The 18716-nt window shown below is 37.8% G+C and overlaps 3 protein-coding genes across 4 annotated transcripts; 1 reads left to right on the forward strand and 2 right to left on the reverse strand.

The window, feature by feature from the left end:
* The first annotated feature begins 668 nt into the window (after positions 1 to 668).
* On the forward strand, positions 669 to 7327 carry LOC120009110 (filament-like plant protein 4). 2 transcript variants are annotated; one of them, XM_038859572.1, is made up of 6 exons: positions 669 to 1025; positions 2267 to 2420; positions 3212 to 3431; positions 3526 to 5929; positions 6071 to 6125; positions 6618 to 7327. In XM_038859572.1, the coding sequence occupies exons 2-6, from the start codon at positions 2292 to 2294 to the stop codon at positions 7053 to 7055; spliced, it is 3246 nt and encodes a 1081-aa protein (XP_038715500.1). In that variant the 5' UTR covers positions 669 to 1025; positions 2267 to 2291; the 3' UTR covers positions 7056 to 7327. The 2 variants fall into 2 exon arrangements, with proteins under 2 accessions (XP_038715500.1, XP_038715499.1); XM_038859571.1 differs by having other exon boundaries at positions 669 to 920.
* A 2200-nt stretch (positions 7328 to 9527) lies between these two features.
* LOC120009847 (auxin-responsive protein SAUR50-like) lies at positions 9528 to 10562 on the reverse strand. The gene has a single exon (XM_038860560.1). The coding sequence runs from the start codon at positions 10174 to 10176 to the stop codon at positions 9847 to 9849; it is 330 nt and encodes a 109-aa protein (XP_038716488.1). The 5' UTR covers positions 10177 to 10562; the 3' UTR covers positions 9528 to 9846.
* A 3728-nt stretch (positions 10563 to 14290) lies between these two features.
* Positions 14291 to 18121, reverse strand: LOC120009860 (ATP sulfurylase 2-like). Its single transcript, XM_038860586.1, has 5 exons — positions 17392 to 18121; positions 16260 to 16665; positions 15679 to 15939; positions 15220 to 15306; positions 14291 to 14691 (listed from the first exon to the last, which is right to left on the reverse strand). Exons 1-5 carry the CDS (start codon positions 17949 to 17951, stop codon positions 14554 to 14556), a joined length of 1452 nt encoding a protein of 483 aa, XP_038716514.1. The 5' UTR covers positions 17952 to 18121; the 3' UTR covers positions 14291 to 14553.
* Positions 18122 to 18716: the final 595 nt, after the last annotated feature.

Here is an 18716-nt window from a genome sequence, read left to right on the forward strand (position 1 = left end):
ATTAACGACCCATTTATTCAATTATCACTGTAAACAATATATCATTGGGTTTTGAACAACTTATCATATTTTTAAGTGGAAAATTTTTGTACGCATGTGCTGACTGTCGAGTTTAAGCCCAAATCGAATGTGTCCAAATATGATAAACTTGCAAGATGTCGCTCTCCATCAAACAAAAAATACGGCTTTGATCAAGGCCGTTAATTGGCATACACAAAGGCCTAATCACTAATCAGCCGATATTTCTTGCTGGGGCGTGATTAAAATACGGAGAAGTGATCAACGGTCCAGATTTATCAATGCATGGGAGGCCCATGCAGTGGCAGATTAAAAAAGCTTATTAGCTGGAGCTGACTTGAGGCTTGAGCTGCAGCTGCGACGGTGGTCCAAAGTCGTAAAAAATAAAAAATCACAACTTTCCAAATAATCGGATACAGCTCAGCTGTTTCTTTCTTCTCGCACAAGCGCCGAGGGTAACTTCGTCATTATCGGAATTATCAAACACGCTCCGTCAAGCACATCGTGTCAAAGATTCCACATAAAAACAAATTAAATTAAATTAAATAAATATGTATTAATAATTAATAATTATTTGTTGGCTTTTTTAAATATTTATTATTTCGTATATCCGTAAAATAAAATGATTTAAAGGTGATTTGTTGTGGAGCTTCTGCTTGCTGCTGCTCAGCTTCTTGGCTTTTAAGTGACGCCTAAAGGCCGAATATCTCACCTCAACCACCACCACCACCACCACCACTCCTCCCTTTGCCACTTATTATCTTACCGACGGTAATCGAAACTAAGGGGATTTCCTAATTTTCAGATCTTATTACTCGAACATTCTATACCGGAATCTTGAAACCTCAATCCAGTGACATTTTCTCCGATCTTCCTATCTATTTCGGACCTGCATTTTTCTGGTGAGTGGATTTTTCTTAATCGGAGGGTTCGATAGTTTCGGTTGTGACTGGTTAATGGTGAGTGGATTGAATCAGAAGAGGGAGAGGGAGAAGGAGAAGGAGAAGGTTGTTTGAGTGTTTCGTTTGGTCGAGCTTTATTGATGGCAATGTTTGGTTTTATCTGAACCTTTTGTTTTGCATTTGTCAAAGTGGAGATTATGTCCCCTCTCTCTCTCTCTGTCGGTGATGGGGGTTCTGCCCAGGATTTCTTACCATTTTAGGCCCAGTTTTGCTTGGCTCTCTGTTTTCATTCTCTGCCATTATCCTCTTCTCTGTATATTGCTTTCTGGAAAAAGTGTGGCTGCTCTAGTGTCCGTCTGTCAGTGTTCCTCAACCCAAACCTCTGTTTCGGTTCTTCGTTCTGTAATATTCTTCTAGTACTCAGTGAGGTTCTGATTGTTGCGTATCTGGTTAATTGGATCCAATTTGGGTTAGAAACTGATACTAAGATTTCTTAAATTTAGAAGAGCTAATGCGTAGGTTTTCATTGATTTGTTCTTTTTTAAAATTTAATATAGATTTTCATTCGATTAATTAACTTTTAATTTTTTCCATGATTGATTGTGTTTAGTGCTGAAATTAAGCTAAGATTGCCGTAATTAGAGATCTTATCAGCTGCGTTCACTATCTGACTTATCTCTGGCTTTCTCATCCAATTTGGAGTTTTTCAATTAAATCGCATTGAAATGTTTTATGAATAGCTTGATATGAAGGCCTTGAGATTCTTTTTGATATTCATCAATGCATGCCATTCTATGCTTTTCACTTTTTTTTTTTTTTTTTTTGTGATATGTTTAGAATTTAATTTCCCTGCACAAATTTGATACCCCATCAGTTGCTTGCACAGCTTCCTGCCCTTTTAACTTTGTTCTAGTTCTTATGAATGCCGTCTGCACTGCATTTGTGAGATGGTTTTGTGATTAAACTGTGGTTGGTCAATGTTCTTTTATCTGCCTCAAAATTTCTGGAGACACCCCATCCTTTGTCGGTGCGGGACTCCTCTGATGGGGGGGGATAAACGCTATCAACCCACAAGTTTAGGTGGTTTTGCTGAAGGCCAGTTTCAGCTCATCAAATTTGATTGCTCAAGATATTGCAATAGGAAACCGAGTGATCCCTTTCTTTTTTGTACCCAATTTGTACTCACACATATTGTTTCCAATTTGGAATTCAGTAGCACAACATATTGGTTTGGTTATTCGTTTTGATGGAAGGAAATGTATTATTGTTCGAGTTTATGGTCTGATGCTTAATATGAAGATTTGGTGCCACTAGTATCTAAAAGGTGCTTGTTAATTTTTTAACAGAGTTGTGCAGACTTTAAAGTGTAAGATGGATCGCCGGAGCTGGCCATGGAAGAAAAAGTCATCTGACAAGGCTGACAAAGTTGCTGTTGCAAATGCTGCGGCAGCAGATGCTGCTGCTGCTGCTTTGGCATCTACTGAATTTAAGGGTGAACAGGTATATTAATGGAAATCAGGGATAGAATTAAATACGCTACTTTTGCTTTTCTTTAGTACTTGTCTCTTTTCTTCTGTCAATTTTATACAAGTTAGCTCTCCTATGACAGCAATTTAGTTCCTTGAATCTACCGATCATCTGGTTCTTGAGCCACCTTCCAACTTATTTGAGTACTTGATGTGTCTGCAAGTTGAGCAGTTTTTCGACCTGATTTGACAATATTGCCTTGAATCTTGAGTAAATTTGAGCATTGTTCATGATGTACAAATCCCGGTGTGTCTCGGATTAATTCTGTGATGAAGTTATGTTATTTCTCTATTATACAGTTCTACCAATTTAAAATTATGCCTATCATAATTTTTAAATCATTTATAGGGAAACAAATTATAACCTTTTTAGGATGAGAATTCCTGATTTGGTCTCTGCTTACTCGCAATATATATCAATAAACTTTTAGAGGAACAGGAAATGCTACTATCATACTGATGAGTGAAACCATCAGCATTCCCAATAAATTGGGGTTGGCTTCATGAATTCACACAAGATGCCATTAGTGAAACATGAAGTGCAAACTGACATGATCAAAATATCAGAAACACTTTATCAAAAGCCACAGATTTCATTGTCGTCAAGTAAAAGTTTTTTCCTCTGTGAGTCGAATTACAATGAGTCGCAAATCTTTCATGTATGTATATTGATTAGGGTAACTGTATGCCAAGTTATTGCTGTACGGCTGTCTAGGTTTATTAGGACCTTCACTTAGTCTGAAAATATTCCTCTTCTGTGATCAGGATAACTACAAAAAGCCAAACTATGTTCAAATTTCTGTGGAGTCATACACGCATCTGACTGGTTTGGAGGATCAAGTGAAGACATATGAGGAACACGTTCAGTCACTGGAGGGCCAGATCCAGGAATTGGATGAAAAGCTGTCTGCAGCTCACTCAGAGATGACTACAAAAGAAAGCCTAGTGAAACAACATGCGAAAGTTGCTGAAGAAGCAGTATCAGGTATGAAATATTTGGCATCATGACGGTACGATGACCTTGTCTAATCAATATTGGATCGAATTTTTCATTAGGTTGGCTACTTCTCTGCCTGCAGGTTGGGAAAAAGCTGAAGCAGAAGCTTTGGCATTGAAGAATCATCTGGAGACTCTCACACTCTCAAAACTCACTGCTGAAGATCGGGCATCACATCTAGATGGTGCACTTAAGGAGTGCATGCGGCAGATACGTAATCTAAAGGAGGAGCATGAACAGAAATTGCAGGAAGTTGTTCTTATGAAGAACAAGCAATGGGACAAAATTAGACTTGAGCTTGAAGCAAAGATGGGCAATTTAGACCAAGAGCTCCTGAAAGCTGCTGCTGAAAATACAGCAATTTCAAGGTCATTGCAAGAGCGCTCTAACATGCTTATCAAGATAAGTGAAGAAAAGTCACAAGCTGAGGCTGACATAGAGCTTTTGAAGAACAATGTCGAATCTTGTGAAAGAGAAATAAATTCACTTAAATATGAACTCCACGTTGTTTCCAAAGAACTAGAAATCCGTAACGAAGAGAAGAATATGAGCATGAGATCTGCAGAAGTGGCTAACAAGCAGCATATGGAGGGTGTAAAAAAAATTGCTAAGCTTGAAGCAGAGTGCCAAAGATTACGTGGTCTTGTGAGGAAGAAGTTACCTGGTCCTGCTGCACTTGCCCAAATGAAGCTAGAAGTTGAAAATTTGGGCCGTGATTATGGAGAAACTAGAAATAAAAGATCTCCTGTTAAGCCATCTAGCCCGCATTTGTCCCCAGTTAGTGAATTCTCCTTTGACAATGCACAGAAATTCCAGAAAGAAAATGAGTTCCTCACAGAACGCTTATTTGCTATGGAAGAAGAAACAAAGATGCTGAAAGAAGCTTTGGCAAAGCGTAATGGTGAATTGCAGGCTTCAAGGAACTTGTGTGCTAGGACGGCCAGTAAGCTTCAAAGTCTGGAAGCACAACAACAAATCAGCAATCAACCGAAAAATTACTTGAGTCATAGTGCCAGTAATCCACCAAGCTTGACATCCATGTCTGAAGATGGAAATGATGATGAGCGTAGTTGTGCCGACTCTTGGGCAACTGCAATGATGTCTGAAATCTCTCAATTTAAGAAGGAAAAGAACAATGGGAAGTCAAACAGGGCTGAAAACGGAAAGCACTTGGAGCTTATGGATGACTTCTTGGAGATGGAGAAGTTGGCTTGCATATCTAATGATTCAAATGCTAATGGTGCCATCACTATTTCAGATTCTTCTAACAATAAGATATTAGAAAGTGTGAATCAAGCATCAGGAGATCCCACTTCGGGCAAGGATTCACCGTCAAAGCAGCATCTTGATTTGGATCCATCAGCTGACCATGTATCCTCTGTTAAGGATTTGTCAGTTGTTACTTCTGGAAATGATGCAGATGAGTTGGTAGTGACTAAGCTCCAATCAAGAATTTCAATGGTATTTGAGTCTATGTCCAGGGATACTGACTTGGGGAAAATAGTGGAGGATATCAAACTAATTATGCAGGAAGCACAAGATACTAAGTTTCAGTCATCAGTTAATTGTGTTTCTGACAAAGTACATTGTTCTGATGCTCTAAGTAGCAATGCAGAATTAATAGCAGAGAAGGATATCTCATCATCACAAGCCAGTAATATAGCTACAGAGACTCTGCACAAACCAGGGCAAGACTTGGCAGATGCCATTTCACAGATTAATGATTTCATCTTGTTCTTGGGTAAAGAAGCCATGATTGGTCATGACACTTCCTCTGATAATCATGAATTGAGCCAAAAAATTGCGGAGTTCTCAGTCACATTCAATAAGATTTCATGTGGCAGTATACTGTTGGATGATTTCATTTTTGACCTTTCTCACGTTTTAGCTAAAGCCAGTGAGCTCAGATTTAACATACTGGGCTTTAACAATAGTGATGCAGAACCTAATAGTCCTGATTGCATAGATAAGGTTGCTCTCCCAGAAAACAAGATGGTTCAGAAGGAACGGTCAGGAGAAATGTACCAAAATGGCCATGCCCTCATTTCTAGTTCTGCCTCTGATCCTGAGGTTCCAGATGATGGGAATTTAGTTTCAAGCTATGAGTCAAATGCCAGATCATGCAAATTCTCATTGGAGGAATTTGAAGAGTTGAGATCGGAGAAAGATAGCATGGCAATAGATCTGGTGAGATGCACAGAAAATCTGGAGATGACAAAGTCTCAGTTGCAAGAAACTGAACAGCTTTTAGCGGAAGTTAAGTTGCAACTGGCTTCTGCTCAAAGGTCAAACGGCTTGGCTGAGACACAGCTGAAATGTATGGCAGAGTCTTATCGGTCACTAGAAGTACGTGCAGAGGAATTGGAATCTGAGGTGAATCTTCTACGAACGAAAACAGAAACATTGGAAAATGAGCTTCAGGATGAAAAAAGGAGTCGTCAGGATGCCATGGAAAGATGCAATGAACTTCAAGAGCAATTGCAAAGGTTGGTATAAAACGGTGACTGTAGGCTGTCTGGTACCACCCCTTTTACTGGAAATTAAGACATTCTTTACATTGAGAAATTTAGTGCCGTCATGTGATGCTTAATTTTCTATCTAATTTGTGCTTATTCTTATAATGCTAGGAATGAGAGCTGTTCTGTCTGTTCTTCAGCAGCTGATGATGTCAAGATGAAACAGGTGAGTCCGTTTATTTTTACATTTCCTGAAATTGAACATTGCCAAACAGCCTTGATCCCCACTATGGCGTAGTGGATATTATGAAACGATAAGGAAATAATTGCATATTCTCACATCTCTGATCTGAAAGAAATTTCATATGCATGGCCTCCGAAAACTCAGTATAGTACTCTTCTATATTATCACTGTGTTGCCAGCAAAGAAATTGACCATGAGGATGCATTTAGCGGTTTTGTTGAACATTTTGCAATTTGTATAAATATGCGTGATTAAATATTGTTAAGGTGTGGTTTTGTCCTTTTAATAGTTTCATGCACTGCATGAGAGTAACTCATGGAGCTAGTCTTCTGGTATGTATAAGCAAACATTTTGATGGACAGTAAATGAAGAAATGGTAAATAAAGTTAGCATTTGTTTGGGGTGAAAAAAGAACAAGTGGTCTTGTATGCTACATTTAAAACCTGAAATTGTTTTTTTTTTTTGTTTTCATAGGACCGAGAGTTAGCGTCAGCTGCGGAGAAGCTGGCAGAATGTCAGGAGACCATATTTCTTCTAGGCAAGCAGTTGAAATCATTTCGTCCTCAAACAGAGCTCATCGGATCTCCATACAACGAGAGCAGTCAAAGGGGTGAAGGATTCACTGAAGAGGAACCTACTTCCAGTAGCATCAAGTTGCCAGAAATTGATCAAACTGAGACGGGCACCCCTGCTTCTGCTAATCCGCAAAGAGTAGGTGCCGAGTCTCCCATCTCGTCTCGCAATCAATCCGATACAGAAGTAGACCTCCTGAGATCACCGATCAGTTCACAGTATCCAAAACACAGGTCTACAAAGTCAACCTCATCTTCTTGTTCTTCTTCTCCAACACCAGAAAAACAATCAAGGGGATTTAGCAGATTCTTCTCTTCGAAAGGAAAGAATGGTCAGTAGGCTTGCAGCTCGCAAGCATGGTTATTTGGTAGCACAATATCTATAAATGTGTGGTGTTAGAATCAGTTTGCTAGGTTGTGGAGCTAATCACTTGGCTTTTTTCACGCAGAAATAGTGCTTTTCCCAATATCCCAAGTGGTTTTTTTAACTAGTGACTGTATATGGCATCCATATCTTAATTTCTTTGTTATTGTGGCTTCTGTAATTGGGTTTATTATACTTAAACCTTAATCTATCTATCTATATATATATATTTATATATTCTGTGTCAATCTTTAGTATTTCACTTTCAAGTTGGCTCGACTCTTTTTTTTCTCTAAATCCTGGGTCATATGGAAGACCCCGTAATCTCCGTGGACCAATCGAGACCCATTGCGGGAGATAATGCAGCATGACATTCGTACACGTTGGGTTGAACAATGACTTATCTTGTAAATTGTGATAATCAAAACGCTCATGAGACTTGATCTCACAACTTCATTCTCAGCCAACGACACGTTCAAGTTGCCTTGACTCGCTCAGATATTAGTCAATTATTAATGTGGAGCTTGAACTGATAAGGCCAACATATATATATATATATACAAAAATTCTCCAACCTAAAATAAGAACAACTTTTCAACTATTAATATATACATATTTATTTATTTATAGCAGCAAGAGTTGATGAGGCACCGAAAATGCATGGCCTACACCAGCTTACACAAACCGAGCATAATTGGTACAAATTGTCTCTAATACGTACACCAAACGTATACGGCCAGGAAAAATGAACAATTCAAGAATTAATACGAACAACAAGAAGAATATTATATATTAATAATCAACCAACCATACATCATGTCTTCTGAAATTGTTCCATTACTTTTCTCTGAGTCTTTGTGGGGCTTAATTATCATGCTTTCTATCATGCCATAATTAGATTTCATGGTATAAAATATGTTACAAAACTCTTTTGATTAATAATAAGGGTCTTATGATCACTGTGCAATTAATCATTCTAGCTGCACATCATGATTGTGCTAATAACATATCTTTGACATTCTTAGCAACTGGACTTGACACATTCACATTATTTCGGTTGGTCGCGCATATGGTGGGATCCGCAGTCACTATCTGTCGAATGAGAACAAGTAAACTCATCGAGCTTGTGTTACTAATCCACCAACTACGCATGTCAGACAAATCCATAAAAAATTCAATGCGTGAACCCGTGTCTCTGGAGATGAGTGAATGCTGGTGATTCAAGGCAAGGCAGGTTTATTTGAGATAAGATGGGAAAACAAATTCTGACCACAAAAACGTTATTAACAACAAACAATAATAATTATAACTGTACGGTTTTGGCATAAACCCATGGTCAAGATGAGTCGAAATTACATGGAATTGGACCGACATGAATCATCATGTTTAAAAGCATTGAACTGACATAATCACTTTAGAGTAAAATTAAAACACAAACTTACATTTGCACTGTTTTTTACTACATGTGAACTCTCTTGTCCTTATTTCAACAAAAGTGTATAATCCATTATTATTATTATTGCAGATTCTCTTGACTCCAATTTCTTCTGCCTTTAGATTTGAAAGAAAACCCATTTCAAAATGCTGTGTGCCTAACATGCATTCTCTCTTCAATACAGGCAAACTATTGTGTAATTTTGTTAAGACTTGTATCCACGATGTGATTTATGTAAGTAAATATACAATCTCTCAATCAAGATGACCCTTTTAAGAAAGAAAACCGTGTGAGTTTTAAATCCATATCGGACGATAATTTTTCGAGTTGTTTGGGTTAGATGTATCTCTGAAGAGGCTGAAGAGTTAGTGATCTTCCTTGAAGTTTTCTTCTAATTAAAGAGTCAAAGATATGAGAAAAACTTAGCAGATTTTGTTCTTCTGGTGGACTTTGGGAGGAGGGAAGATGCAGTTCTATATAAAAAGACTTGTCAGAACTCAATTAAGAAAAATAATTTTATTAATCTAATCAGATTTTAAAATCCTGGTTAAAAACTCTGATCTGTAGCAAGCAATTAAATAACAACAGCACAGTACAGTAGCCTAGTCAGGCACAATGGATTGGTCTTTGCCTTAATTTTTTTTTTCGAGTTATTCCAAATGTTGTTCTAGACGTATATATTTCTTGTTAAATCTCAAATGTTGAGTTAGACGCATATAATTCATGTGAAATCGCAGACCTAATATGTCTTATATGTTACATATGAAATCGCATGGACTCATCTATATTTGAGATAACTGAGACAAAAAAAATATTGGGATCCGTAAGAATTTTTTGTTAAAAAAAAAAAAAATGCAGGCGTAAATATGGTTATTATTGATGTTCGAGCCTGACACAATACGCTCCGTTTGTATCTCAACCGTTTAATGGATGTCTTTTTGTAACAGCTTTAACGGCTACATGAGTTTTAATTAATAAAGAATGTGAATCAAAGACAAAACTCTGAAACCAACTTCATCATTTTCCATTTCTCTTCAAACTGTTTGTAAAAAGTCCTGAATGAAACAAAGAAGGGGAGGATCTCCAAATGTTGGTCTAATATACCAAAGTCTGAAGCTTTTTCATTTATAAATCCAAGCCCAGATAATAATATTTTTGGGTTTTGTTGGGTCAGAGTAAGGGGAAAAAAATCCAGATCAGGAAAAACAGAGAAAATTGAAATGACCAGAGAAGCAAGAACAGCAGCTTCTTCTTTCGGTCAAGTAATATTTTTCTCCAAAAAAGCTAGCCTAAACCCTGACTTGATATGTAGTATTTGATCTTCTTCTCTTCTCATCTGAGCATTGAAGTTAAAGACTGAAAAACGATTTCCTCACAAGGGATAGTGAGACCCATGTCATGATCAAACCCAAACTCCTCTTCTGCTCGTTGGAGCAAGCTTTGAAACTCAGGTCTAGACAAGAAAGATATCGGCACAATGTATCTGCTTCTGTTCTCACCAACATATACAACAAAATGACCTCTTGGGACATCCAGAGGAAGCCCTGTTTCTTGATCTTGATACCCATGTTTGTTCTTTCCCAAACTTGAACATCTCTTGAGGATTTGCTTGATCACTACTGTTGTCTGAGACTGCTTGTTGTTTGATTTCCTGATAGCCATTTTAGGTACAAGAAAGTAGTCGTAGCAGCAGAAGAACAATAACCAGAAAAAGAAGAAGCAGAGAGAGATAATGCTCAAGAGGTGTTTGATGTATTGTTTGTGTGGAAAAGCTGGGAGGGATTTGTGGGCTTGTGGAGTGGGGGTATTTAAGGGGAGAGAGTTGGAAACAGAAGCATGTGGAGTTGTGACCAAAGTGAGGTTTTTAGGGTCATTTTGAGGTCTATGACATATTCACAATTGACATCAGCTCTCTCTCTCTCTCTCTCTCCCTCTGTGGTTAGGTTTATACTTTACATTTTCAAGTAATATTTGTCTCTACTGTAGGAATTGCATTTGCTCCCAAGTCCTTACATTTCCTCTTTGAATGTTAAACACTTTTAAAAACTCTTTTTAATCATATCACTAGTTGTTTCAGAATATCTAGAAATGGTGAAAGAAATTCCTATAACAGTACCTACCACTTCCATCTTCAAGACTTCAACTACTCTATTGTTGAGCTCACATGAATGCTTCTGCTAAAGCTTGCTTGCAGGTTTGCTTTTCTCATTATTTTTTGTTTTCTTTTATTAAGCTCAGCAGTAGTTAATTAATTAAGACAATAATGAAGTTAATTAAAATAACAAATAAAAGCTAAAGATGTGTCATTCACCATTGGCTGAGGCATGACTTTTTGAGGTGGTTGTGCTAATTAATGTCAATGCTCAATTTTGTGGAGCTGAAAGAGTAAAAAAAAAAAAAGAATTGTTGTTTCTTAATGATAAAGATTCAATTAAATATAATTGACCAAAATCATATATTGGAAGCAGTGTTGTTATTCAAAACATGTAAAGAATATTATATAGTAAGTGGATCTTTTTATTTTCCCCAAAAAATGAATATTTTATTTTGGAAAAAAAATCATATTTTAGAGCAAAAAAAATCAAACAATATATAGCATCTTTCTTGTTTGATATATTTGTTTAAAGGGTTTTATTTAGCATATTTTAAATTTTATTACATTAATCACATTGCCAAATCAGAACACCAGAAGATAGTTGCTCTCACTTAATGTTGCTTATGCTAATTTAACATGGTATTAGAGAGAACCTGTCGTCACGACATTTATAAATGATTAAGCTGATGATGAACCTGCGAGGCAAGACATCTTGTCAAGTACACACGTGAAAAGGGTGGAGGGTTGGATAGAATTCGACAAACTCTCAAATTTGCATATAACTATGTAGAAATGATGTGGCATACCTCTCAAACCGGGATGCGAATTCCATTCTCTGAAGAGTTGTAGAGTCCCGGATCCTACATTTATTGTGTGAGCCACAAAAAAGACTAGGCATGTGGTCCACAAAATAGAAGCATTGTCATAATCAAACATTAAGGCCTGAAATCAAAGAAGAAGCAGTACTAGTAGTACTTACTGTCCATACATATATGGATGGATATGAAGTAATATTATTTGAACAAATGTAGGATATATCTCCTAAAGTAAGCCTTGTCCTTCAACTGAATTAGTCTCCTTATAGCATGTGTACTCTCTCACTGTCTCTCTGTTTCTGGTTTGTCATTTAATCTCTTCTTTATATAAAGCTCTAGTCAGTACAATGACAGTACATGCATGATTGATGAGTTTTTGTGGTGGTATTTACGGGGCATTTGATTGGTGTCTAAAGAGTGATAAGGGTGCGATTAGTATATTCTCTTGTTTAGTCGAGTTTTGAAGGGTGAAATCTCAAACTCTCCCTTGTGGAGAATGACCGTTTCGGTGAGCTTGACTATTCTTTACAAGGGATAATGGGTTCTGATGTGTAAAAATCTCTTTTACGCTTGTTATAAAATATTATTTTATTTTCTAAAAAGAAAAAAAGGTAATATGAAAATTGTATTATTAATATTTTCATACTTATGTTAACTCTTTATTTTATACCAAACATGACCATGTTCGCCCCGTACTCATCTCACACTCATCTCGCACTCATCTCATGCTCACCTCACACAATTATAAACCAAATACCCCGTTAATGCATGTATTAAATGGATGATTCAAGTTTCAACAATTTCTTAATGTCTAGATAATATTTGATCATACATGTTAAACCATCCCGCGTTGGTTTGGGATGTTCAAATCATGTGGTTTATAAGGAAACCCAATTTACTACTATATTAAGAGGTCTTTTCCTAAACCTACGTACCATTGAGTAAGACAGCCCGTGAAGAAGAAATTCGGGCTTCTCGATGTATATACGGGAACCGATCAATACAGACAATATCTTTGATGTGAGTAGGGTTGGAATTTCAACAATATAAGCTCCCAAAAACAGAGTTTTTAGATTCCTCTGTTTATATGATTTCCAATTAAATTCGGACAGAGGCTTTAGTGAAAGGGAAAGGAAATGAAGCCGTACAAGGGGAGGACCAGTACAATCATAAAAAGAAACTACTCCATGTTCTGTGAAGGAGATTTGCTTGTGATTTGGGAAAAGATAACAACAGAGAGAGATAGAGAGATCAAACACAAGAATCAAGTGGGGTCCTGCTCTCTCTCTCTCTCTCTGTATATATATATATATATATATATATATAATCACCGAATGGCATGAAGTGATTGTCTTTTTTTGAAGTAAATAATAATCAAATTAAGTTTGAGTGTTAATTTTGTGTGGTAGAAAATGAGTCTCTGTTGTGCATGTGAAGGCCATGTTACCTTTGCCCCCACCACCCAAAGAACCTCAAAAGCTCTTTGTGAAAGACAACATGGTAAGGACTTGTATGATATGTCAAAACCCAACTGCCCAAAACTGAAAACTCATTTTTTAAACTGTAACTACTCCCTTTTTTGGGTATCTTTTGTATTGGTACCATTTTCTTATACATTTTCTTTCATGCCAAGCAAAATGTGCAAGCCCATCTGTCATGCTCTTGCTGCCTCCAACTCACCATCATGAATTCTAGATATCCATAACTCATGTGTGAGACAAATATCCCACGTCAGATAGGCATAACTCAACTTAGTGCTATACAAGTAAAGTCCTAACATCTCTCACACAAGTGACGCATTTTCTGAGCTTAAAAACCAATGATAATGGTTTATGGAGAACAAATTCGTGCGAGCTCGTGACTCGGGACGGACAATATCCTTAATGTGTTCGGATTTGGATTTCTAACCTCATATATGCTAAATCAATTTACCTTACATGGGTTTTGATTAATTTCTCTTGTCTATGCTCAAATAGTCAATAACTAGCATGGTGTTTAATGATCTACTTTTAAAAAAAAAAAAGAAATCAAGGATAATTTGTGATGGAGAATGGGCTTTCAATGGGCCCATTACAGCTAAGGCAGGGATTAAGGAAGAGCTAAGGACTTTCCGGATGTACCTCAACCATGGAAGGCCAAGTGCACATGTACTGTTGAAGATGTAGAAGAAGAAAACATTCATTGTGTCAAATCTCAATTTAGGTGCACGAAGGTTGCACCGACAACATTACACTTAAGAGGGTCCGAGCCAGGTTGGCTGGCTTGATAATTTAACTTTGTTGTATGAGTCACGGCCGGATCTCTTCATTTCTCGTAAGAGTTAAAATCGTGCGTGCCCGATATATTCACAATGAATTGACAAATCCAAAGCGAACAATATTTGATATTTGTTGATTTAAGTGGGTTGTGCTTTCTGATATGATATCGAAGCGATTTCAGTAAGTTAGGATTTTTGATATGGTATTGAAGTCATATCTTGGTCTTGTTGAACGTGTCTTTTCTAAGTTTAAATACCGTTAAGTGAGACGGCTCAGAAAAACAAAGTTGTCTTTTCTAAGTTTAAATACTGTTAAGTGAGACGGCTCAGAAAAACAAAGTTGTGTAAATCTGATGTATCTACAGTGAATCAACAAACTCAAAACGAACAATTTTGTTGATTTGAATGGGCTTAGATTTATGATATTTCTAGTGACCGACCGCCTCTAAAACAGGACCACACGAAGCTCAAAGAAGGCCCTAACAACATCTGTGGAGCAGAAGGACCACAAGGCCCACACAACAATGATTATGGGTTAATTGAGGCCCACTGGCCCACGTAGATGTCATATCCATATCTAATCCATCCAAGCCTGAACTGGGTAAAGGATGCTACAAGAGAGGATATGTATATCTCCAAAATCTCAGATACAACATTGAAATTCAATTTTAATATTACCAAAAAAAATACAATCACATAACCTAATTAACAGTGCAGGTCCAAACCACTAGAGCCCACAAATCTGTTTCAGATGTTTGGAAGCAGAAGCAAGCAATAGGTGGATTCATATAGTGCTATTGCATGGCACTCATTCTTCTTGTACTTGAACCAACCACAGCCTAAACTCTACTGATGAATAAATAATTTGGGATCTAAGCTTGTAAAACAGCAGGCTCCTGTTTTGCTTCCTCTGCTTGCAAGCTTGCATAATATTTGACAAGGACTTCCCAACCGCTCGGACACATAAAACCATCAGGAGGGTTCTCACCATTTCTGGCATAAGAGCGCATCTGCAAGAAACAAGTACAGAAAATGTTGAGCTTTCACAAGTATTTTGCTCCAATTACTGAGCCTTAAGAGAAGAAACAGGTTTAGAATAAAGAACTTGTTATATAACTTAGAATTTCTACGCGATATCTGCTCAACCCATCAAAGATGATTCTACAAAGAGAAATATGTCTAGCGAAATCCTCCCAAGCCTGCTGATATACACTAGACTAAAGGACACATCGCTGTTTCTTGAACCTTTTCAGTCACTTCATCACATCCTTTCCTGATGATAGCAGAAACGCACTCATTAAAACTCGATACTCCATTAGTTTCTTCACCACCGGATCTGGTGGAGCCTTATAAACATGTCTAAACAATCAAATGGTTTTATCACTTCAAATCACAAGGGAGCTATATGGACCAGAAGTTGCGACTCATCCGCTTGCGAATGTGAATCACAGACAGTCTTTAATTCTATTCAATTATTATTACTATGTAATTTCCTTTTACTTTCATTGGCACGTGAAGGAATGAGATACTCTCCCTACCTTTGTTCCAGAGATGAAGAGGAAATCATTGGCACGTGAAGGATCAAAAAATGCCATCTTCTTTGCCACATTGTCATATGCTGCCACCTGCCAAATATGATGAAGAAAGTTTGTTTAGTGTCATCATATTTAGGAACACTTGAAAACATCACCTAGCTTTTTCATTACATGAGGATCGGTGAGGAGTGCAAGAATTTAAATAAACTTGTGATCCCTAGAATGGCAAATCAACAATTAAAAGTTTAAAACTAAAAATTGCAGAGTTAATGTAATGAGCATTTACCTAGAACAGAAATTTAATTAACACGACTCGGTTAATTTTTCCATGTATTGTTGCATGTTTATAAATCCTGGCTATCAGGAATCAAATGCTAACCCAAACGTGACATTAAGAAGAGAAATAATAGAAAGAGTAAACAGTAGCCAGTCAATTTTAAAAGGAATGCATAAGGTACCCACCCTAAATGGCAAAATATTTAGCTTCTCCAAGCCAGGTGCCATGCTTAGCACCTTTTTTCCATGATCAGGGTTATATAAATCTCTCTTCTCTGTTGGGTGACCCATGCCAGCAGGATCACGACCTACAATGTAAAAGTTGGCACCGGCATTTATCCGTGCCTTAGCATGCCACTGTACTTCAGTTGGTCCAGCATAATGCATGGGTGAGGGGAATATAGCGACAATGGTTGTCTCAGGATCAAGAACTCCATCTTCTAGAACCTGCACAGGAACAAATTCTTAAGATAAACTATACACTCTGTAACCACCACAAAAATGAACAGACGCAATTCCAAATACGTAAAGCATTTGAGCACACAGGAAGTTCATGTGAGAAAACAATGGCTTGCAATCTGAGTTGAGGGAACGAAAAATCAAGGTGTGACCTACAGCAAAGGGAATGCCCTTGCTTCAAGAATATAAGAAGACAAGAACGGTGTGGACTTTCAGGGGGCTAAAAGACATTCTACTTATGTATATGGCTATCCAAAATAAGAACATATGAATCCAAAAGCTGACATAAAGAAGCAACAGAAGTAAACCTTGCTGTGTTGCTCCATTCTAACATCTAAAGGCACATCATCAGCCTTCGTGTAGCCTCCTAAAGGGTGAAGCAGCAGGATTGGATTCTTGTAACCCATCTCCAAAAGTCGTTTGCGTGTATCATTCATCAATAAAGCATGCCCATTATGCACAGGGTTCCTTAACTGGAATGCAAAAACTGCATCAGCCTGACGCCTATCAAATTCCTTTCTGAGTTGCTGAGGAGAAATCCTGTAGTGATCAAGCCCATCATTATATTTAATGGGCTTTAACACTTCCAGATCACCACCAATGAGCCAATTGCCAGCTGGAGAGATAGCCTCCTCAACATACGGCAGGCCGGGTGCAGTTGTTCCCCACGTTCTAGCTGTTCTTTCTTCCTTGTTATGCTTATATATCTCAATGCTGCAATAAAAATCAACATTTACATACATACATACATACATACATACATACAGATATATATCAAAGATGAAGAAAGAGAGAGAGAGAGAGACAATTAGCTGACAGGACTTTCAGCTGGTGCAGTTCATGCTTTCATCTTTTAAATTATACAAAAAGGAAAATACAAAAATAAAACTTAGCAAAGGCAGCATTAGAGTTCTGAAAACAAAACCAGAAATGTTAAAGAGACTGGAGTCGTGTCAATTGAATACTAAGGACAGGCATATTATCACACAATTATTTGCTGCAATCTAAGGACAGGCATATTTGGTCTCATTCCATGTGATGCTTTGGACAGTACAGAAACAGTTAATTTTTTGCCATTAAATTATGCATGCAACATACGTGACAGCATGAGTGAAAAGAACTCAGAGGTGCCAGTGGAACATGAAATTTCAAGCACCTACCACTAAAAAAAACCAAAATTCCCACTAGATGCGATTGCTGATGATCAGCTAGAAAACAGAGGATGTCAAATTAGACTTACCAACGTATGGAAATCAAAGTCATACCATCCCGTTCTAAAAAATGCAAAAGGTTTTAGAAATGCTAGCTAAACAAGAAATTGCATTCCATTTTATATTCAATAACTTTCTATAACGTAAATTTCTGTCAGGACATTCTGACAGTGTGATAATAATCCATAATATGCAACTGTAAAAGCAAGAACCCACAGATGATACGCACCTTCTAAGAACGCCAACCAAATCTCCATCGGGAGCAACCAACCCAACATCCTTTGACGACCCAATTCCCTCTTTGGTCTCATCATCGATGGCCAAAACAATGGGAAGCGACATGTTGACGACAGTACCATCCTCCATTCTCAGAGAATTGAAATGCAAACTCTGCAAATACTCATCCTCCCTCATGAACCCTCTCAAAGGGCTCGCCCATCCTTCACTAATCACATGGACCCACTCGAGATCGATCTTGGTCAGCCTCACCGTGGGCATTGAACCCGCTTCTTTCAACTTCAATCCCCTCTCGCTCTCCGGCACCACTAAATCAACCAAAACCCCACCATCAGGATCAATCAAAGAGCTCTTAATCGACAGACCCGTACCTGAAGAACCCTGCATTTTGAATTTCCGTGGTCTACCCACAAAACGGATTAATGGGTTTGAGTGGTAAATCGGTTGCAGTCGGAATTTCGTCGAACAATTGGTGAGCTTTGCTTGAATGGTTGTAGTTTGGAGATTACGGTTTACGTAGGGAGTAAGATGTAGTTTAATTGCGAAAGACATGATTGGTGGTTGTTAATAAACTAATGTGGGATTCTCCGAGTGATAGTACAACTGTAAGGATCCGCTAAACTGAGTGCCTGTTTGGAGGAGAAAAGAAAGGCCTTGCGATTGAACTGAAGAAGAGATCCACACATTTCAATTGCCTTTCACTTTCGGGTTTGTGGACGGAAGTTTCTCCAAATTTGCTCTCTTTTCCAATTTGGAGGCTGTGGCGGACCCAAGGCCAAGTCCTGGTTATGGACCATTGACGTTGAATTCAAACTGGCTATGATGTCTGCGGCAACGATGGGCCGCAGCCAGCCCACATAGAGTTATCACAACCTTGACAAACACACTTAAAAACATTTTTCTTAGTTTATTAAATGTTAGTTTAATTTAGTTTTCCAAAAAAATATATATATGTTCTTTAGTTATACCAAATACCACACATTTATAAAGTTATTAAAAAAATTGGACTCGAAAGAGGCTACAACGGTGTCTAGTTTTACTAGGGCAGAGATCACAATAAGAATTGTCAAATGAGAGCTTCATTCCGGTGTGATATCGACTGTGGAGTTCAGGTGATCAAGTTTGCGGAATGGCTGAAAAATCTTAGGCATAATCTTAAAGAGAGAGAAAGGACAATTAATACCTCAAAAAGATGTCTATTTTAAGGTGACGGAACCTTGGTATTTATAAGCTTCTGACTCACTTGACCAACCAACGACACGTGAAAACTGAGATGGATTGGGCTTTTGTCCTGCGCTCACCCGTTGAGGATGTGGG

This window comes from Tripterygium wilfordii, chromosome 11 (assembly GCF_013401445.1).
Source record: "Tripterygium wilfordii isolate XIE 37 chromosome 11, ASM1340144v1, whole genome shotgun sequence".
NCBI lineage: Eukaryota > Viridiplantae > Streptophyta > Magnoliopsida > Celastrales > Celastraceae > Tripterygium > Tripterygium wilfordii.